A 23,049-nucleotide genomic window follows, 5' to 3' on the forward strand; every position below is an offset into this window, starting at 1 on the left:
CAACTCCATGGAGTTGGGTCCTTCTTCTAAAATATTGGGTTAAAGAGAATTTTGTTCCTCCATGAAATCTGCTTTTCACTACAATAAACTTTCTTCCTAACATATTACATGCTTCTACTTGTGCAATTAATGGATAATTACCAAATTTCTGTAGCTATTTATAACACATCTGCTTACGGAACTACCGCTTGCAGTATATTAGTGGAAAAAGGGCCCAACTCCAGCTCGTATTAAGACATGTACCGTTGCCATGGAAACATCATATATGATTTTGAATGTATGTAATAATGTATGGCCATGTATTAAAGGTTCCCTGAAGATGAAAACATTCTGTCTATAAAACTTTTCCAAATATTACGTTTTTTGTTAATATCTCAAAAACAGTTTTGATGGAGTTGGGCCCTTCTTCCACTCAGGTATTCAATTGATCCATGAGTTTCATTTCCACATGCCATGCATCTTGAGACAATGCAGACTAGGGAACTTAAAAGTGCTCCAAATGATCCATTAAAGTGCTTGTTAAAACTCTTCTTCTTATCCAATTGCCTCAGATACACAACTCTATCTGGACATTGTGTAAAATTACTAGTCAGGGAAGCATGCACTGTACTGAGCTTGTTATTCCAACGTGTTATACGTAGGCTACTCCTATAGTCAAACAAAAGTTTTGCTGGCTGATAATTTTGTTTGATACAAACAAAGTTAATTAGGCTAAGTCATTAAAGTCAACAATCCCCAAACCTCCTAGCTTCAGTTGTAACAAGTTTTCACCTTCAGCCATGTTTTGTCAAACTTTGTCAGTTCAGGAAATCTTTTAACCAATCAGATGAGAAGAATCTATATCATTTGGTATATTGACTGCTTTTTATTCAGGGCACATTTGTGATATGATAAAGCAAAATCATTCTTAAGTTGGTGACATTCAATTTTTATCTTCCTATATCAGTGATCTTAATCAAATAAGCTACATTTGCTGAAAACCAAATCAAAATTGGACATTTAGTTCCAGAGATATGAGCAAATGAAGGTTTTGAAAAACAAAAGGAGTTATTACATTTGATGGCTTATATCTCAAAATCAATATTGCCGACAAATGCCTGATTTAGCTTGATCACATCACATTTAAAATTATAAGCACAATTCATGACTATTCCAGAAACAGAGCAGTGCATGATGAGAGCATTGTCAAGGTTTTGACATCATCGATCAGTCCGTCCATATTTATAGAGCATTTGCTGAAAATTGTCAAGTGCATGCCAATTGCTTATAATAACTCATAACTTTCAAATGCAAGCTCAGAAAATTTCTCGCACACACTTTTTGTATGAGTCTCTGCAGAATCATGTCACAGTGTTAAAAAGATGTTAGAATCTGTGGCCCTTTTAACAAAAATGGAGCTTCTGACCCTGCTATCAGTATACAACACACTGCATGTAGCACTATCAGAGAAAACAGCTTTATACAATAGGGGGTGCTTGATAATAAAATCATGTGGTATAATAGCAAACAGCATAATCTGGTCTATAAAAAGCAGATTCCAGTAACATTGATAATTGCTGAGAATTAAGAGCTTCCACGGAGCGAATTATTACTCACCTGTCCCTCAATTGAATAGCTTAATAGCCCGTGGTTATCTGGAATCAAGTACATTGTATAGTTGAGCATGAAAGCAATTTTATCCTGTAATTTTTATGTCACTGCCTCTCCCTATAGCTGCAGTGTCAATGGCTTTTATTTGCATAAGACTGCTAACAGTTATTCTAACTAATAACAAGTGTAACCATTGTCATTGATATTATTATGGTGATTTGTGCATCAATTGTATTATTTATATATACTAGCGGGACACCCGCGCTTCACGCGGGTCCCCGCTAGATGAGTAAATGGGAGCGTTCACTAAAACAGGAGGAATTACCGAAAAGGTAAATTTTATTTATCCGAGTCGGGTCGGACCCTCCTTAGGCCTACGTTTCTATTTTAGCTTCTTTCTTTCTTTTTAGTTTCTTCTACATGGGCCAATTTTGTTCCATTTAAAAAAAAATGCTGCTAAGCTTGCAAATTTCCGTTTCAATTTTTTTTTTTTTATTCAATCCCGTTCCCGTTATTTTCTAAATCTGTCCTTTCTTTTTTTTTTCCCTTTTAGCTTTTTTTTATTTTGCTGCTTAGCTTGTCATTTCCCGTTTTTATGTTATTTATTTAATTCTTTAATTTAATTTAAATTTTTTTTTTACCTAGGATAGCAACGGACCACATTTTCACTGATTTTGAGGCCAATACTTGACCGTTTTCAACCAAATAAACTTTAAACACATTGTCGCCTATTCCTCGATTTCCCATGTGAATTTGGCGACATTTCGATCGAAACTAATGGAGCTGGTTCGTTCACAAATATACACATCCACAACATTTTACTATTTATAGTAAGATGCTACCATTGTAAAATTAATATAAATATTTTTGTATGTGAAGTTTTGAATCTATGTGAAAATTAAACAATCTGAATCTGTGTGTACACACATAGCCCTGTCCTATAGCACCCCATATAAGGCTATTGCCAAATAACATTTCCTATTTGACATACAAGGCTGCAGAACATTTTGATTTATTGTAACAATGTGCTAGAGATTACTCAAGTTGTGAATCTGATCAGGATAGGCAAGTATCACTTAGTGAGTACATGTAATTTAGAGTTTTGGCCAAAACCTTTTAGAATAGTTACTGCAAATAAGTGGGTGGAACAACACTGTTTTGTGGGTGGAGCAAAACTTCACTTAGATGTTTTGACCCAAACCTTTTTAGAATAGTTACAATGTACTGCAAATAAGTGGGCGGAACATAGGGCCTGCACTTTGGCTCGACATTTGAAAGGGGTGTGAATTCATTTTTGGATACGCCCCTATTATAATTAGGTAATACTCGAACACATTCCCTATATGTATATACATGTACCACATGTAGTAAATCTGTCTGCTTTATCTGTATTGTGCCTTTCTTAAGCAAATAGTTAAACACGATTTCATCAAACATTATAACAATAGCTCTTTTACAGTGTGCAATCATCCCGGGCAATAATTGGGCAATAATAGAGGATGTGCGTGGAATTATTGATTAGCTCCATACAAAGGATTTGAACCGGTGTCCTTCACCGTAATCATGGCGCAATGCAGTGCATTCAATCAAACGTTGTCGTCAACCTATTTGATCCTATAGTGCATTTGTTATGTGTGTGAGACGAGCTGTCGCGGTAGATTGCAATAGCTTGTAATCATGCTTTTGTTGAATGAATTTGAGTACTCCGCCATATTTACGGTATGAACGTCATAATCTAGGTGATTATTTGCATTGGATGTCTTGAATACGCTGGCGAAGTTGTGTAATAATCGGATTAATGCTATAACAGTAGGTGAATACAAGTTTTGAATATATCGCGTTGCAAAGCCCCATTCAGTGATCCCAGCGAAAGTGAAAAAAAAAATCAAATTGTTACTTTTATAAATTTTTTAATGAAAATATGGCAAAAACCCAAGAAAACGGCAGTATCGACGAAGTTGAAGCCCCATTCAAATAGGCCTACATGTAGCTAATTTATATATACTGTCAGTATATAAATTCAATCAGTTCAATTCACGCCGAGTGTCCTTGACAGGTTTGACTCTGCTTCAGCGGTCATGAAAGAATTCAAAAGATAACCGCTGCCCCAACAATTCCAAGCAATTGTCTGAAACTGCTCTTCGGATGATGATAGTCATATAATGATCAACAGATTATTACTGACTATATCATTGAAGACTGAGTTCCTGAGTCTAGTACAAAATCTGAATTTTGATGATTTTTACAATCGTCCAGATGAAAAAATCACTGAATGGGCCGTTAGTTCCTCCACTCCTTACCCTGGCAATATGAATCAAAGAAAATAAAGACAAAATTAAATAAAACAAGAAAAAAAAAGACAAAGAAAAGAAACAATAAAAGAAAAACAAATATGAAAAGTTCGAACAATATTTGGTTTATAAAATTAATGTGACCGTGATGAGGCTCGAACTCACCACCTTCCGATTTAAAGTTCAGAAGCGCTCGTGTACCAAATTCTGACGCCTTACCAAGTGAGCTGTGCTCCTGAGATACGAAATAAAAATAAAATAATACACTGTATACCTGCTTGTGTCGGTAATTGATTAATGGTACAGTGCAACTGAGCAAAAATGCCCAAAATTTAAAAGCTATATAATTTATGAACAATATACACTACACATAAAAATACTAATACAAGGGAATTTCAACATAAGAATCCAAACAATTAAGTACCAACATGCACAGCTTTGTCCTTATATCACATTTGGGTTTTTAACAAAATGTTATCAAACCTCTACTGTGATTGGCAGCTGCACAGGGCATCTCTTTGATAGCTGATAATGGCCATCCATTCAGCAAGTGGCTACTAACTGACCCTGACAGGCTTGAATGAGCACTGTCATCTGCTACAAAACCATCACACTCTAGGACCTGGTCGCCTATATTAATTTACTAGTCAACATTTGCATAGGAACCGCATAGTCGGAGGCAAGGTTCATTATTGATTGGAGATTATATACGTATTTATTAGTAATAGACAAGTAATATATATATCGTGTTTTGCGATTTATTCCGTAATCAATAAGTATGATGAACAAACGCATTTCTGGCAGAACCACTCACAGCGTAGTGGTATTCGATCTCGACTGTTAAATAAAAAGTTGTGGGTTCGAAATCTGGTAGAATTTTAATTGGAATAAATTTGTTTTTTTTTTGTTAAGGGATCTAAAATGAGCATTTATTGCGTTTCGACAGTATTTTTTGTGGGACATGAGAGCACCTCAGACCTATCGAATTGCATTCTGAATACGAAGCATGTCTTTCTGATATCAAATAATTTTCATTTTTTGAAAATCACAATATAATAAAAATTTTATGACAAATTATAAAAATTTGATATTTTTCAAATTTTTGATATATAACAGTCCTCGAAGTAAATTATATGAATCTAATGACATATTCTTAAAGTGTATGTAGCAGGGAGGAAAAGCCGACGGTCAATTGAAAATTTTGACCTTTCATATTGAAGATATGGATTTTTTTCCCAAAAAGACCTAATTTTTTTTTGGTGTTTTGGGAAAAAAATCCATATCTTCAATACGAAAAGTCAAAATTTTCAATTTATTGTCGGCTTTTCATCCCACTTACCTACACTTTAAGTATAAATCATCAGATATATAAAGTTTACTTCAAGTACTGTTAAATATCAAAAATATCAATTTTAATGATTTGCCATAAAATGTGTATTAAATTGCGAATTTCAAAAATCTAAATTATTGATATCAGAATGACATTCTTCGTATTCAGAATGCAATTCGATATGTCTGATGTGCTCTAATGTCCCACAATAAATACTGTCCAAACGTTCATACCCCAGCCCTTAAGTAAGAGGTAATAATTATGGCAATAAATCCGCCGTATAAAACTGAACACACCTCAATCCAGCCTCATATAGGCCTATATCATGTAAATGTATTATGTGATGCAAATGTTGACTAGGAAAAAAAATATCGCGACCTGGTACAGGGAGCACAGTACTTTGACAATGGAGTGAAAGACTATTATAGGTGCGGATTCTAAAAGTACAGCTCCTATGCGTGTGTAGCAAAAAATTGGAATAGAATGTTTGGAATCATGTAACTAAAATACTAAATGCATTCTGCAAAATGTGCTCTTACCAATTTATAAAGCATTTCATTAGCTTTAATTTGACATATTGTTTGACATGTTTGGAATTATGGTAAATCATTAAATACAATATTTATTAATTAATCAATTATGTCAATTTAATGCAAATATGCATATTTTCTCTGACATAATTGTAGGATTTGACAAGAGCCATCTTTCTTGTAAGTTTGATTCTTATAACATACCGGTATCGTATTGCGTCCCGTTATAGTTGCAGAAAAATACGCGTGCAGGACACACATACGCACCCCCTACCCCACCCACACACACCCGGGGGATCGTGCCGCTTTACAATCGTATAACATTCATTGGCGCTAGTAGTAGTAAATTCCAATTTTCTTTGCTTTACCTCACTTGTTCTGCTCAAAATTAAAGGGGACATATCTGACAGTAAAAGCTTACATTTTATGGAAATTGTGTTTAAATTTGCTTAAACAGCACAAAACAGATAAAGCAGACTAATGTACTATACATAGGCCTATACATGTATGGTATGCCAGGGACTGTTTAAGAATATATCATTAGATTTATGATATTTACTTCGAGGACTGTTATATATCAAAAATGTGAAAAATATCAAATTTTAATAATTTGTCATAAAATTTGTATTATATCGTGAATTCCAAACAATGAAATTTATTGGATATCAGAAAGACATTCTTCGTATTCAGAATGCAATTCGACATGTCTGATGTCCTCTGATGTCCCAAAAAATACTATCGAAACGCTCAAAACGCTCATTCCAGATCCCTTAATTTGGTTAATTTTCTTTGTCTTTTTTTTTTTTTTCTTTTCTTGTTTTATTTATTTTTTTCTTTATTTTTCTTTGATTTATATTGCCAGGGTAAGGAGAGTAGGGAACTAAAGGCCCATTCAGTGATTTTTTGATTTTTGTTTTCAGCCCGACGATCGTAAAAATCATCAAAATTCAGATTTTGGATACTAGACTGCGGAACTCAGTCTTCAATGATAGTCAGTACTTTTTATATTTTGGACATTATTATGACTATCATTTGAGGACTGAGTTCTTATGATCCGAGGAGCAGTTTCAGATAATTGCCTGGGATTATTGGGGCAGAGGTTATCTTTTGAATTCTTTCATGACCACTGAAGCATAGTCGAACCTGTCAAGGACACTCGGCGTGAATTGAAAGACCATGTCACTCGCCACAAAAGAATGTCAAAGGTCATAAAAGGCCTATGGCTGATTTTGTACCTTTCGTCATTGTCATAGATGTGCTAACATAGCTTGCTAGTGTAGTGGTTCAGCCGAAAGCCGTGTGTCTAAGACAAAAAAATAATGCATTTACGTGAGTCTGTAATTTATATACCGGTACTGACAGTATATAAATTAGCTACATGTATTTGAATGGGGCTTCAACTTCGTCAATACTGTCGTTTTCCTGTTCTGTTTTTTTGCCATTTGTTTTCATTAAAAAATTTATACACGTAACAATTTGATTTTTTTTTCACTTTCGCTGGGATCACTGAATGGGACTTTGTAGCGCGGATTATTCAAAACTTGTTTTACCTACTGCTATATAGTATTAATCCGATTATTACATAACTTTGCCAGCGTATTCAAGACATAGGTTATGTAAGGGATAAACTGTACATGGGTATAGGGTATAGAGGCCCTGCATGCTTTTATCGATTGGCTCCAAACAAAGGATTTGAACCGGTGTCCTTCACCGTAATCACGGCGCAGTCCATTCAATCAAATGTCGTCAGTGTGCGAGACGAACGATGTATAAATCTGGAGGTCACATCATCACTTATCATGCTTATTGTAAAAAGTTTGTCCAACGCATATACTGTGTGTATTGTTCCCGGGTATTGTCAATGCAGTCAAGCAAACAGGTATTATATTTTGAAAAGGCCGCTATAGTATATTCACAGGGGTGTCTTGAATGGCCAATCATATGGGACATAATCAAATTGCAGTGACTGCTTCCTTTGTTACCACATGTCAGTCATCTTGTGATTATTGGACCATGTAAACCTGCAAAAAACGAGCCAAAGTGCAGGCCCTATGCAACACTGTTTTGTGGGTGGAGCAAAACTATTTATACAAACACTCATTAACTTTTAATCACTTGACTGTACTTGCATTTGATTTGAAAAGAAACTTGCAAGAAACATGCAACATAAAAACAGTACTTGCATGTGAATGCAAGCATTTGCAAGCAAAATTAAGTTTCTTGCGCATGATACGCCGGTATTTCGGACAAATTTTTACTAGGGAAGAGGACTTCAAGTAAGTTCATTATAGTCCATTTGGCTTCCTTAAAATGATGCCCTTGTGTGATACATGCACAATCAAAGGGGGTTTATCTGTAGGGCATATTCCCTTTGTTCCGCATCGCCCGCTACGTTAACACTTCTGTCACAAGGAAGCCAAATGGACTATAGTATTTTTGTTCACTTATTCAGTAGTGTTGATAGCTCTATAAAAATAATACCAACAGGCTGCATTATGCACATGTTACACTCCACATTGGACATGGTCCAGTTTATTTATTTTCTTCACTTTATATCTTTGATAGTTTTACCCAGTTTTGTACTCTTTCATTGCAGTTTCTTCAAAACAAAATGACAAAAAAACATATGCTAAACAACTGTCACTGTATCTAGTTCAAATTGTAAATGTATGTTATAGCTATTGATGAGGAAGTCACATTGTCGTCTTCAAACATCTTATTCCATTCAATTGTAAAATGCATGTTTTTGCATAATACATTTTGTAGTTTGTTAAATCATTTTTCTGACTTTGTTTTTGCCAGGGTGTTGGAAAAGGACTTGCTGCTCATAGCCACACATTTCATAGAGAAAGACAGAAATAATAGGATGAATGAGAGCAAACCTGGACTTATTAGACAGGTTAGTCACGGGCAATATGCATGGTTAGAGTGGAAATAGGACAGTACTGGCTACAGACTTATCCCCCCAAACCTGGACAGGTGATATGCCTATAGCCAATATCAAGAGGAAATTAGTTGCCCTATTTCACCCATATAAACTGTGTAGTATTTCATTTATTACACCAAATTTTGACTATTGGGATGAGGTTGTAGTGAAATAGGGAAAGCTATAACACAGGGAAATTAGCTTTGTCATTTACGATTTTATAAAGTGGCATGATTTGCTCAGGATTTATGAGGTCTAATAATAGTATTAGTTATTAGGTGAAGCTGAGGTATGGTATGCGAAATTATAGTGCGTGAAGTAATCCCCATTCATACGCATATCTTGCCATATACGTGTATCGTGCTTACGCAATACGCGCTCACTGACTAAATATAAAGCGTAAGTACGTACTTATTGCCTGACACTAAGATATATCCGGTCAGCGGTGTTCATTGATGTTTTCCTTAGTGGTATGATAATCTCTTTTATCTTTCCAGCTTTTGTATCTATTTTGTTTTCGCTTTTATATCTCATTTGTTATTTTGTAGGGCTAGCCTGGTAGATACCAAAATCACTTAATATTCACTTATTCTAGTCCTTTGTCAATTCAGCAAACTTGTATTTGCCAAGCCATGTTTGTATGCGATAAGTCAAATTCACTTGAAAGCAGGCTCTTTTATATAAATTGTGCAGAAATAATATGTTACAGAAAAAATAATATCTTATTTACATCTTTTACTAATTTCCTTGCTCATTCATTACTCATAAGGCTTTGAAGGAGGGAAAAAGTAATCTTGGTTGCTATTTTTGTAAAACTTTCAGCCGCCTGCTACCAATGAAGTCAACTTAGCAAGTTACGGTCATGCTCAGGTTGATAGGTTTGCAATACTGCTGGATTTGTGGACCAATGAAGCTGCATATCTGGAGAATAAAAGACAGGTAAATATATGTGACACAATCTGTTCTATAAGGGCCAAAGGAGGCATTTTTGACAATTGAGTTACTGTAATTATTACATTATACATACAATAGGCTACCATTTAGTGAAAACACCAAAGGTCTAGCATACTTGGTTCTAAAGTTATGACGTTTTTTGATGTCTATTTTCTTATGTATTTTATTGTTTTTTTACTCCATATTTTTACCTTTATCTCTGTTTCAAATTTGCCGCCTTTTGTCCCCATGGACCAGATCATGTCACATATTGAAAAAATGGGCAATGATATGCACCCAGACAAGCAGAAATTGACTAAAGAATTCTGTTGGTTGGGGTTGTTGAATTTGACATGTTCAATCACCATAAGTAGGGTGAAACTTTTCATGGGGTATCTCCTCTAGAAAATACAAAGTAAGGAAATAATCAATGTTATTTTGTTGTCTTCAGCTATTTGACACATACCTGGAGTCCTATCATCATGTGTTTGACATGCATGAGAAGCGTAGTCTGGCCCAAGTCCTCACTAACTTGATGCATCAGAGACCAAGATTTGATTTCACCAGCAACTACTTTGTGAGAAGCTACAGGGCTGAAAGCAGATGCCTACGGTTGCAGTGTACACTTGTCAAGTCAATCTTGGATAAGCAGGTAATCATGTTTGTTTGTTTAGCAGTCGCTGTGTTATGATGTGACCAGGCTCAAACAAAATGCTCAAGCCAGGCTAAAAAGCCTATATAAGCAATGCTTATTAAACATGCTGGCCTATAAGAGATTTAATTCAATCTAGTCAACCAGATTTTTTTTCCAACATACCTTGAAGCAACCAAGGTATGTTGGAAAAAAACCTGGTTGACTAGATTGAAGTTAATCTCTCCTTTTACAATTTCCAGATGATTGAGAGTATTCACAAGTTCAACATGCTGGACTATGATATGGGAAAATGAGAGAAACAGATTAGAAGATCAAGAAAAAGAAGGCCACTTCCAGCAATCAAGTAAACACGTTGTGCGCGCCCATGTATACATATATTAATATATACACAATCAATGCATGTTTCGCATTTTTCTAACGTTTGCTCTGATTGGTTCTCCCTATCTAAGAGTGTATGAATAGCATTTATAATTCACCATTAATCTTGTGACAGTACTATTCTGAGGTGCTGAACTTGTAAATTAAATACATGTAATACACAAGTGCAATTAGTTTACAAAGTAGGCATTTGAAAGTTATTTCCAAAATATCACTAATATGTAAACTTGTACATGTGTAATAGATTGCCAGAGTTACATGTTACTTGAATATGATCAGGTCGTAATGGGCAGGACTTTGTGGATTGATATAGATTGCGTATAGACTGATGTGCACCTTTGTGAATTTATGCAGGTGTAAGTTTGGACTAACAGTAACAAAAAACAAATAAGCTGATCATAGTACAAGTAATAATGATTTTTTTTCATACGTAAGGAGTATTTCATCAATCTCTTTATATTTCTAAATTCCTAAATTAAGCTTGCAATCATGTCATATAAGAGTGCAAATTAAAAAATATATACCTGTCATCTTACACTTTGCAACAGATCCATGACCAAAGAGAATACATCCAGCGAGTATGTAGAGATGGGGATAAAGATTTTGGCCTGCCACACAAGATTATTCCCAAGCAACCAATAGCTATCAACTTGAGCAGGTATAGTCAAGTTTCTTGTCAAGTGTGCTGAGACTATAGTCCATTTGGCTTCCTGGAGAGATTGTATTTTGTCAGAGTTACTTTACATGTGTACAGATGTACCCCTTGGATCATGCTTGTAATATAAACACACCAGTTCTTTGAGTCAACACGCACTATTTAATACTACTCGAACTGGTGTATGCACTAACGTCACTTTCTCAAGGAAACCTAAAAACCAAATGGACTTTAGTGCATATATAGCACACTACAAATCACTGTGCCCTTTTGTGTTGTTGTTAATTAGCAATATGATAGTAGTAGTGGACAAGAGATTATTTAGTTTTGTTCAGTTGATGGTGTGAATGTATCTCATATAGGGCAATGCTATTACCGTAAACATTCGCCTAATGGCGCTATGTGCTCCCTTGACATAACTGGAATGTTAGACACAAACTAAAAGTGGCCTCCCATAAAAATTCCACCAGCAAATAAAGACACTTACCCTTAATTCTTGTTGGGATTTTTAGAGGAGGGAGCTCTCTATTTGTACATGAAATTTACCCCAAGGCAAAGGAGCCCAGGTGCGACATTAGGCGAACGTTTACAGTATTCCTTTAAATAGATGTACCTTGACATGAAAACAGTTGTATGGTTGGTGATAAGAATTGTAACAATGAGATAACAAATGAGATGTGTTAGTGTTAAAGTGACTGAAGTGATTAAAGGTGGGTGGGCCAATTTTATCACATTATGCTTTTTACCTTACATTGGAGGGCCATCACCTGAACTTTTTTCTTCAAGGATTGAATTAAACCAAGCTTAAACCAAAATTAAGGGTCAAATATGCACATGAGAAGAAAAATGATGATAGGAAGAAACTTGAATATGATAATAAAACTAACCAGAGATTTCTATCAGTCATTGGATGAACATTCCACAAGTTTATTGATGACTGTTCTCAGTCATCCAGTTGTAGTAACATGAATTCCAAACATTTAATTCCAAATTTCAGTCCACAAGTTTGCAATGCAGCATTGTCAATTTTTAGGGCCTTTGGGAGGAATGCCTGCTATGTTTTCATCCTTGATCATTGTATATCAATGTTATTTTTACCATTTCTGTAAGTATGTTTTGTTGTCATAGCTATTGGCATTTTTAGCTATTCAATGTGAATTCCATTCACCCCTCAATTCACCCCTATTGAAGACATGACCTTAATGTTCCACACACATTTCAAATGAAGTTAGCATCTACATCCCTTGTGTGGAAGATCAAGGTTATGTATTCCATAGGGGGCGTATGGATTTCAACTGGAATAGCCCATTTTGGCAATTATTTTATTCATTTTATTTCCTTCAATTTTTGTATTTGTGTATATATTGTTGCATTGTGCATCACAGACCAGCTTTGCAGCATGTGTATTTGCTTGAGTTTCACCCATCCCTTGCTTTGGCTAGTAGAATACCGGAAGCACTCAAATATGCTTTTATGGTAAGTTTTTTATAAGTAGTAGATGATTATACCATTCAGCAAATTACTTCAGCAGTGTCCATCTGCCCTGTCTGATTATCGCGTAAGAACAAGGTCACACGTTGCTACGCAGGTTGACCAGAGAATGAGGTGCCTATGTGATGATGACGTGATTCAATAGCCAATCAGAATCCCACTTCCGTATGCCATTAACTGTGCCAAATTTACAGACCGCTGAAGTTCTCTGCTGAAAACTATAGTAGCATTAGTTATTATTACTGTAGCATACAAGCACTGTTATTTCTGGTTTAATTTGCTAAAATGAATGAATATAATGTGATGCTATGTGATTTGGAATGCAGTTGGAGTATTTGGCTCATAATCACAAGGTTGTGGCTTTGAACCCAGTCAGGGCCAACATTTTGTATCCTTGGGCAACACGCTTTATTTGTACCTGTCCCCCTCCACCCTGGTATACAATGGGGTAGAGCTGTTGGGGTAGTTATCCAGCCTTGTTATTGCTGGCTGCCAAATGGTTTGATATATCCTAGTGAGAGCAAAATAAATGTGAAGTGCTTTGTTCATTTTGTTTGTTTTTGTGGGGTTTTTTTGCAGGAGGCTTGTCAGGAACACCCTCCACATTCAGTTATGGATGCTATCTTCATGGAGAAGAAGCTTTTGGAAATAGCAGTTAAAGAATGGGAACAAATGGACAACCCGGGAGCAAGTTTCTCACCACAAATACAAAGAGATGTAAGATCATATGTGACCCATCCCATCGAAACACGGCAGTTGTCGGAAACCTACATTTAAAGATAATAAAGAAAATGTGCCCCGAAAAAAAAAAAAGAAAATAATAAGAAATTTGAACTGTATTTGTCACCTAAAATCACCATTCTACATGCGATATTATAATGGAAGAGGTGTCATTTTAAAGCTTAAAAACAGTCCTCTTTCTTGGTAAAGAAATCTACGAGTTCATTTCTGATGACAACTGCCGTGTTTCGATGTGATGGGTCACATATTATATTCTATGTGGTAAATGCTTTTAAAAGCATTATGATAGTGTTTTTAAAAGATGATTTTATACTCTTGGTACATGTACTTGACTGATGTTGTAGACAAATGTACTATTTGCCTTAATGAAGTCAAAATGAACTGGTCCCAGAGGGTATTGTGTCATGTTGTTGATCTCATCACCCTTCTTCTTTTTTTTTTTTTTAGTGCAGCAAGCACTTATTTCTCCCACATAGCCTGAATGTTTACATGATGAAATAATGTAATATGAGTAAATCGAGAATACCCAAGTAATTGCCTGTCTGAGTGTTTCATTGTGTATACCCTGTCTATTAAAATGTTTTCATTGATTGTTTAGCTATTCTCAGATGTGTATGCAGAAGACCCACTGTTCATGTGTGAGATAGGACAATCTTTGATGGCTGCACAGGAGGCAAAGATGGGTCGGAGGTCAACAAAAGAGAAGCAAGGTGACATCCTGCAAATATGGTCTCGTCTGCTGGAGGTAACTTGTTGATATAAACTGACAATGAATTTCAGCACTATCATAGAAATATTATTTCTTAATGCTAAATGGTTGTTAAGCTTTCTTGATAGCTCATTTGGTAAGAGCTCATAGGTCTTTGGTTCAAATCCTGTTCTAGAATGGCTTCTTTTCATTGGGCTATTCCATTTGAAATCCACATTACCCCTGTTGAAGATTTAGCTAAAGTCTTCCACAGAAGGAGGATAGGTTTTAAATAGAATAGACATTGGGTAACTTCTATTTGAAATACTCCAGTTGTAGGAAGATACAGGTATAGCCATGTACAAAGTATAGGTTTCAAAATATCCTAGCTAATTTCATTTGAAAAACATACTCCCACTGTGAAATTCTTCTTAAATCTTGCACAGGGGCATGGCAGGGTTGCCAAACCCGCGATTTGGTAGCCCAATTGGGCGACTTTTGAAGATTTTTCCCGCAACTTTTGACAATTTCCTGTCCCATAGAAACCAATGCTTAAGAAAAAATTGGGCGACTTTTCAACATTGGCTCCCGCGACTTTCGATAGTTTCCTGCCCCATAGAAACCAATGGTAAAGAGAAAAAATGGGCGACTTTTCGATTATTTGACCCGCGATTCGGGCTGAAATCTTTTGGCAACCCTGGGGCATGGCAGTTTTCAAATGGAATAGTCCATTCGTTGACATACTTGAGGGAAAAATATTGTAAACATTGTATCACATTCAAGTACTATACATTTGGCTTCCTCAAGTGAGTTACGTCAGTGTGTGCTCCATTTAGGCCTAGCATTAAATTATGTGCGTTGACTCAAAGAACTAGCATGTTTACACATGTGATCAAAGGCGGTATATCTACTGACTTCACTCTCTCGAGGAAGTCAAATGGACTATAAAAGTATGTATATTTATCAAGTAAATTGTTATGATGGGAACTCCTCAAACAGTAACAGCTCTAAGCGACTGTTTGATAGAGCATGTGTAATAATTATCTTTTGCCAGAATCAGTTGGAGGTTAGTAATACGAGTAAAATTTCTGAGATCAAAAAGTATTGTGACACATAAATATGGTTGGATTCTTTTGATAGGAATAGTCTGAAAGTATTGATAATTTATATCACTGTATGACATTGACTTCTGACCAATTTTAACAGAAAATGTCAATAAATATTATCTTTTCTATCTATTACATAATACAAGTTTAAGGCAGGGGGTACTGTTTTGAGGAGATTGCATTTAAATGAAAGGATGTTTGAATTGTACACATATGCTTTGAGGTCATTTAAGGGGTACTACACCCTGCCCAATTTTGTGCCTATTTTTTTTGCATTTTTTTTAAAAATTATAGCGCATTGGTGACAAGTAAGATATGTATATTATAGGGGCAAGGACTACAACTATTGCACTGGAAATTTTATTTCAGCACTGACAACAGTTGTGGAGTTACAGTCAAAAATGAGGGAAAACCAATATTTGATCAATAAATCAATAACTACTTTCCTTGAGTTGCTGAATTCTCAGTGCAGTAGTTGTAGTCCTTGCCCCTATAATATACATATCTTAATTACCACCAATGCGCTATTATTTTTGAGAAAAATGCAAAAATAGGCACAAAATTGGCCAGGGGTGTAGTACCCCCTTAATTTCTAGCGGATGTGATTACTAATTCATAACTTGCATTTTTTTGCAGACAATAACCATTAGACACAGACTGTTGGAAGTTGCTTCAGAGACTGAAGTAATAGCAAAGGTGAGTTCAGTAAGAGCTCAGATCAGCTCACTTCATTCTTATTGATATGTAGTAGATAAAGGGTGAGAAACAGACCATTACCATAGATAATCGGTGTCTTGTTGAGGTATGGTGAGCATGTTAGTCGCTCGGAAGGCGAGACCCCGAAGGTGTTTTTGGTGTCATTCAATACACACAAATATTGTTTACCATCTTCATTTAAATCTAATATGCATAAACTTGCATAATAATTTATGCTGATCGTGTAAAATATATTAAACTTTGATGCATTTTAAGTTTGTTGAAATGTCCAAAAGTCAAATAATGTGGCCAGTGTTTCTAAATATGAACATGTACTTCTCCTGTTCAAAATTTATTGACCTGACCAAGATTATCTTGACCTGACCAGATTATCTTGACCTGTTCAGATTATCTTGACCTGTCCAGATTATCTTGACCTGTCCACATTACTTGATATAATCAACAGTTGACCAGACTTTGAACAAAAGAAATACAATAGATAATGGAACAAAAGAAGAGGGCTAGACGTATATTTAGAGATAATTCACTATAATATGTGATGCTCACCATTAATAAGCTGTAATATCAGCTATTTCACTTTTTGAGATTTTGGACGACAAAAATATTAAGCTTTACATTGATATGTTACATGTCCATGTTGTTGGTTTGCGCTGTAGTAAAAATCAGTAAAAGAGTTGGGAAATCCTTTGTTTTCTATTGTGTTTTGAGAGGTTCAGTGAACCATATCTCAAAACAAGCTCTGCTGACAGAGCCATTCGTGGTGGATGGTCACATACATACCTTTCCTGTAGAACTGAAAAATGGTAACAATTTTGATATTTTGGTTTCTGCAGTTCAGATTATAATGGGTTTGAATTTAAGTTGGTGTACTCTTTCCTGTTCCCATCATAAAATGTGACATGATCAATGAGTCACATGTCGACAATTTTCAGTTAGAAGTGTTTTATATATTTTTCTGGCAGTTTGCAAATGCTACATTTTGATGCAAACCCCATCAGTTATAAGCAATTTATCAATGGCTGAAAACAATATAAAACAAAAACATTTGAACACTGTTTTTGCCAATATCTCAAAAACAATATTAGTGACATCTGACTCATTCCCATTGATCATGTCACATAATAGGTATCACATACTGCTCCAAAAGTATCCTTACACTTGGAAAAATAATCAGAGTTTCAAAACTGAACCATATTGGGGTAAATTTGTTTTTGTAATAGATGCACTATTTAATCTGGCACATTATGACACCACATTGAATCCAATGTGACTTCAAAAAGCAAAGTTACAAGCATTTGATTAGATGAAGGTAGAGTTTTAAAAGTGACACACTGGCCTATTCAAAACTCCACGGACTAGACATCTGGTTTGAGAGTGGTAAATGGCTGATTTGTGTGTGCCTTTAATTTAAAACAAAGGGAGAAAAAGAAAACTGAAACAAAAGAGCTGACAAATAAAATGGAAGTTAATGAAAAGTACAGAGAAGTAAAAACTAAAATGAATTGAAGAAACTGTGTTGTCTCTTTGTTGCGTTTGTTGGAATCTTTTTGCGCCCTGTATAGACCAGTTGCTTGTAACTTTACTTCTTGACGTCACATTGGATTCAATGTGGTGTCATAATGTGCAGGATTAGATAGTGCATCTATTACAAAAACAAATTTACCCCAATATGGTTCAGTTTTGAAATTGTGATTATTTTTCCAAGTGTAAGGATACTTTCTTGGCGCAGTATAGTATCTGCCAGCAACATCTTGATATTTCACAGGTTCACATGATTGTCTCTACTTTGAGTACCAAAAAACAATTATTTTGCTTCCCGATTTATAGCGATTGATGCAATGCAAAGTTTTGTCCTGATTGAGGGTGAATTTGATTGATCAAGTAACAAATTGTCATCATCTCATATCACCATTGCAGTTACCTTTTTATTGTCCTTATTTTACTCATCCTTTCCTTGTTTGATTTTTACTGATATTTGATCTTTTTGCCTTCCTCCAGTTGTACACCAAACATGCACATGAGATGGGTTTTGATGAGTGTCACATGTTCCTTAGATGTGTTCAGTTTGAGTTTGCATCATTCAAGGAAAATGCAGACCAACCTCCACCATTGTTCATTACTGCGCTACAAGAGGATGATACCAGCATAGATAGGTAAATGTAGATGTATATCAATACTTACTTTTTCCATGCAGGTGTCGACTGCAGACGACAAGTTTCAAATTTTGTTTTAAGAATTCATAAATTTCAGAAATGTAAATTTTCATTACCACAAATGGAATCAGCCAGCTTGAAGAAAAATGCATTAAAATGAGTACAAACAAGTCTAGTATTGGTTCAGTAGTTCTTAAGATAGCTCTTGATATTTTGAGAAAATTAACTCTGACTTTTTATGTTGGAAGCCTATGGCTAGCACACAGAGCATTGTTTTGTCATCTTAGTTCCAGTTTCAATCTCGGTTCAATTAGCTTGTCACTCTGTTGTGAAAGCCTTTGGACAAAAATGAAGTACACAATAGGAGAGAGTTAGAGAGAAAGAGCAAATGGAAGAGTGCAAACAAGAGAGGGAGATCTAGATAATGACATATTATATATAAATTTTAGATAGTTCATTGGTTGATAACCATTCAATATCTTTACCATCAACGAACACTGTTTGTTAGTTTTACCATCCCAACAATGCATAATTATGCATAATGCGCCACGGCACTTCTTACCTTACCAGATGTATGTGTGTTTTGTACATGCATGGAAGAGCATGATTTACACATGTGTTGTCTTTTAGACTTGCCAATTTAGTTGGTGGTAAATTATTGGAAATATGAATTATATCAAGGTAAAACTTGGTGTTGTATTGACTAAGAATATATGACTGTAAAAAAATGGTGAAGGTTCATGCCTGTATTTTACAACTATATGTTGTTGAAAAGTTAAAAAAATGTATATATAAGTGATTTAAACTAAATATTTACTGTCTAAAATTTGTGTAATGGTAGAAATATAATCTCTCAGTGTGAAATTAACCGTTTCATTTCACTCACTGGTTGGAACAATCCATCTTTCACCTCATGATAGTATTTCAACTATTACACCGTTAATATTTGTAAACAGGTAGACAGCAAGAGAGAGATTCTGAGATAGATGGAACAGAATAGAGATAGAGACATACAGGCAGACAGTGATACAGAGAAAGAGAGAAATAGAGGAAGAGGTAGAAGAATCGGAATCAGCACTTGAGAGAAAGAGAGAGAGAGAGCATGCACTCTGTGTACTTGAAATGTATGTTAATTTACTCTAAGCACTTAGTTCAGCTGTTCTTACCTACCATGTCATATGCATATGTCGGTATGCATATGATCTTATGTCCAGTTTGTAACCACATCTTCATGATGATTTTGATTGTACAGATACGTACCATCAAGTCTGTTCCTGGCTATTCAAGAGTTAGATGAGAAACATGTGGGTCAGTTTAGCTTCAGGACAAGAGATGGATTTCTCAAGGTGAGTGTGGACAAAGAATATTAGTTATTATCGGCAAAATATCTCATTTTCGATCATGAGAACTAACTTGGCAGATATTTGCGTACAATATGCTTACAGAGCAAGCACAGCTTTTGAGATTTGACCAATCACGGTCTTTGAATACGGTCGTCACTAGGCGAGGTCGGGGTTCAGTCATGTAGGTCGCGACTTTCCACGGTAATTTTTGTACCGCAACAGTATGCAGAAGATACATCATCTCATGATCAAGAATTAGATATTTTGCCTATAGGTAAGGTTGGCGGATTTAATTATTTCTAGTCAAGGACTTTGTAGGCATACATGGTGCATGACAGTGTGTTAACTAGCCACCTGTCATTTTGGACAGACAGTTACTCCTGGGCCAGGCAAAATTAATGCCTGTGACATATGCTGAATTCTAAAGGTAATGCTTGAATAAGTTCTTTGAACCCAAACAAGACCAGACAAGTTAATCAAGGCTATAGCAACCTGTTTGAACTGTTGAACCCCCAGAAGTGGCAGAGGTCTGGGTTATGTTTGCAGGAGTCATATTTTGAACAGGGAGTTATGGTGAATATGACGGGCACTTGTCAATTCCTAGCTAAGAGACTATAGCTGATCCAAAAATCGCCCTAAACCGAGCATAATAGCTAATTTAACATGCAGAATAAAGCACAAACAGAGTACAGAATAAAGTACAAACAGGGAAATTTTGTCAGAATTCAATTGAATAAGAGCCGATTACAAGAATGTCAAATGACATAAGGCATACTACACTGTGGTTCACATCGGTAGTGACATCAGTGCTTCTTCGCACATACACTGCAAGGGTTAGTGTACACTCTGCGTGATTAACTTTATGTGCCTGGGTTGGATACTGCGCACAGCAAAATACACGCCTATGTCAATACCGAACAAACTCATATTGACCATAAAAACAAATAAAAAAATTCCAGCCCTAAATTGTCTAGTGCAATGACATCATGATTATTTGTGCTCAATTGTCGTCAGCCTTCATTGTGTTACTGGGACATCATTGCTACAGGCAGTTTCAGTGCCCGGGAAATTTGAATATCGCGTGGTGAGTGACGGCAGTTTATATTTGTTTTTAAGGTCAATATGAGTTTGTTTTAAATAAAAGCATGTGATTCGTACTTGAAAAAAATTTTTTTTTATTATAATGCATAATGTTATGATTTCTATGTCATTGCACTGGACAATTTTGGCACCCGGGAATTTTGAATATCGTGTGTTGAGAGACGGCTGTATTAATGTGTTTTTATGGTCAATGTGGGTTTGTTTCAAATAAAACCACACAATTTGTGCTTGATAATTAATTTTCTGTCATATAAGGCATAATGTTGTGATTGCCAGAGACATCCTTTAACCAACCCTTTATAAACCTATGTCATTTCAGTTAATGAAAGGGAATGCATTAGATAGCCTACAAGTTGTACTCATGTGTCAGATTGTGCACAAGAATGCCCTGCTGTGTTCAGTACAACAAGCAAGCATATGCTCCTACTTCAAGGGCGGAGACAAGGCACAGACAGATAAAGTCAAGGAGCGGTAAGTCATCTTCGTTATGCACATAATAACTATGTTTGCTACAATAGCATAAGTAGAAGTAGTGATATGCACAAAGTGTTTTACAGTAGGCTACTGTTGCTCAATTTGTAGCAAGTATATCTGAAACGATACTTGAACACATGTCAACTTCTATGATTGGCTCTACCAGCCTGTAATCATGCAGTAAGAAAGGTCTGCATAATTCATAATGTGATATTCCAGTTGAAATCCGTACACCCCCCGTGGAAGACATGACCTTAATCTTCCACTTCACATAGGGAGTGTGAATTTCAAATGGGGTTATCTGAATGGGTGACCCCATTTGAAATCTACACCCCCTGTGTGGGAGATTGAAGTCATATCTTCCATAGGACGTGTATGGATTTATACTGTAATATCCCAATTAGTGAACCACAACAGAAAGGTTCAAGAGAGATGTTAACTTACCACCCTTTAACGAGTCACAAAACAACTCTCCTGTTTAAGTAATATTGTACAACATATCATTCTACAGTACACTGATATACTGCTGAATAATGGAACAAATGTACATACTGCTTGAATATACTTCAAGTAACCTGTAATACTATCCCACAAATATGTTTTCATTTGAATAATATGTTCGTAGCAAGAAGTGCCATGTGTGTCAAATCCCAAGTATTGTATTCAATGTTAGTATTCGTATTGTAGATAGTAATAACTACTGTTTTAACATAGTTTTCAAGACATTATGCCAGAAAATAACTTATCGTTTAATTTTTATAGTAGTTTAGTAAAATAGTAATCCCTTTGTTGTCACAATTAATCTAAATTGTAACTAAATGATAGTTAAGCACTATAACAATACTCTAATGGTAGTTTAGCCAAATAACAATAATAGAATGAAATTAGAATGTATTGTATGTATATTTGTCATAACATAACCATTACAACCCTTGTTATGTTTCTGCACTTTTAGATTTGTTGAGACGGAAACGTCAATTGCACAAACATTGTCATCATCGTATACCGATTTGCAGACAATGCACAGGTAACCCGCTTGGTCCCATGTAGATTATTAACATTGCATTCCTATTGTAGTATACCATAACAGGTGAATATGTGATGCATTCTAACATCAGATGTACTGGCCACTGACATGTTACTAACGACAGAGTTTACACCTGCTTTGTAAGATTAGGACAGATGTTCTGGAGTTTGGTTTGGGTAGGGACATGCTTTGGAGAAATTGAAAGTGGGACACATATTTAAAACAATTTTTGCCCAAACATTGGGACCTGTTTCTATACTCCAAGGCTTACATTTTGGATCAAATTTATCACTAATTTGATCATTTTCCCAAATATTTTTACGTTTTTGGAAATTTTGGCTCAAGATTCACATAATTAGACCAATTACCCAACAAAATGACAAAAATGACCCATTTGTATTCCAATTTTCACACAAAAAAGAGTCATTCTTATACCAGAAGGCCGAAAATGAGACCATTTGCAGCAGCAGTTCCCCGTAGACACTTGTACTGAGCCCCCCCCCCCCCCATGGTTTATCCATGCTGCAAACTTTGAGGGTCTTCAAGATTCCATTCAACTTTAACTTGTAAGGACTGAATTTAGGTACAGGACATATGTCAAATTCTTGTGTTCAAAGCAGGCAGAACCTCAGTAACCAGGAACATATAAGTGTCCAATTTGGGGAATAATTCAGCTAGATTGTGTCATGGTAATTACTGCTAAGGTAAGAGGAAGAGAACAAAAAAAAGAAACATTTTGGAGAGAAAAGGTAACCACAGGCAAACATTAAGTCATGTACATGAATGATTATAGGGAAAACCAAAAATATCACCCGATATCATGTGCAACTGTTTTGTTGTAGGTTTTTGTACAGTGAAAGTCAGAAAATACCAAGCAGATGTGATTAATTCTGAGGGGAAAGAGAAAGAGAGAGAAACTA

General features: G+C 35.6%; 1 protein-coding gene across 1 annotated transcript in view; it reads left to right on the top strand.

The window, feature by feature from the left end:
- Window positions 1-23,049, top strand: part of LOC140142121 (uncharacterized) — a 49,522-nt gene that overhangs the window by 12,943 nt on the left and 13,530 nt on the right. The window contains exons 2-13 of the mRNA XM_072164086.1: window positions 8,544-8,640; window positions 9,490-9,606; window positions 10,052-10,252; window positions 11,182-11,291; window positions 12,674-12,764; window positions 13,359-13,496; window positions 14,119-14,265; window positions 15,951-16,010; window positions 18,030-18,184; window positions 19,437-19,530; window positions 20,948-21,099; window positions 22,058-22,129. Of these exons, the coding sequence (XP_072020187.1) occupies window positions 8,544-8,640; window positions 9,490-9,606; window positions 10,052-10,252; window positions 11,182-11,291; window positions 12,674-12,764; window positions 13,359-13,496; window positions 14,119-14,265; window positions 15,951-16,010; window positions 18,030-18,184; window positions 19,437-19,530; window positions 20,948-21,099; window positions 22,058-22,129 (1,434 nt within the window). The remainder of the gene's footprint in view (window positions 1-8,543; window positions 8,641-9,489; window positions 9,607-10,051; window positions 10,253-11,181; window positions 11,292-12,673; window positions 12,765-13,358; window positions 13,497-14,118; window positions 14,266-15,950; window positions 16,011-18,029; window positions 18,185-19,436; window positions 19,531-20,947; window positions 21,100-22,057; window positions 22,130-23,049) is intronic.

The sequence above is a fragment of the Amphiura filiformis genome, chromosome 20, assembly GCF_039555335.1.
Source record: "Amphiura filiformis chromosome 20, Afil_fr2py, whole genome shotgun sequence".
Classification (NCBI taxonomy): Eukaryota; Metazoa; Echinodermata; class Ophiuroidea; order Amphilepidida; family Amphiuridae; genus Amphiura; species Amphiura filiformis.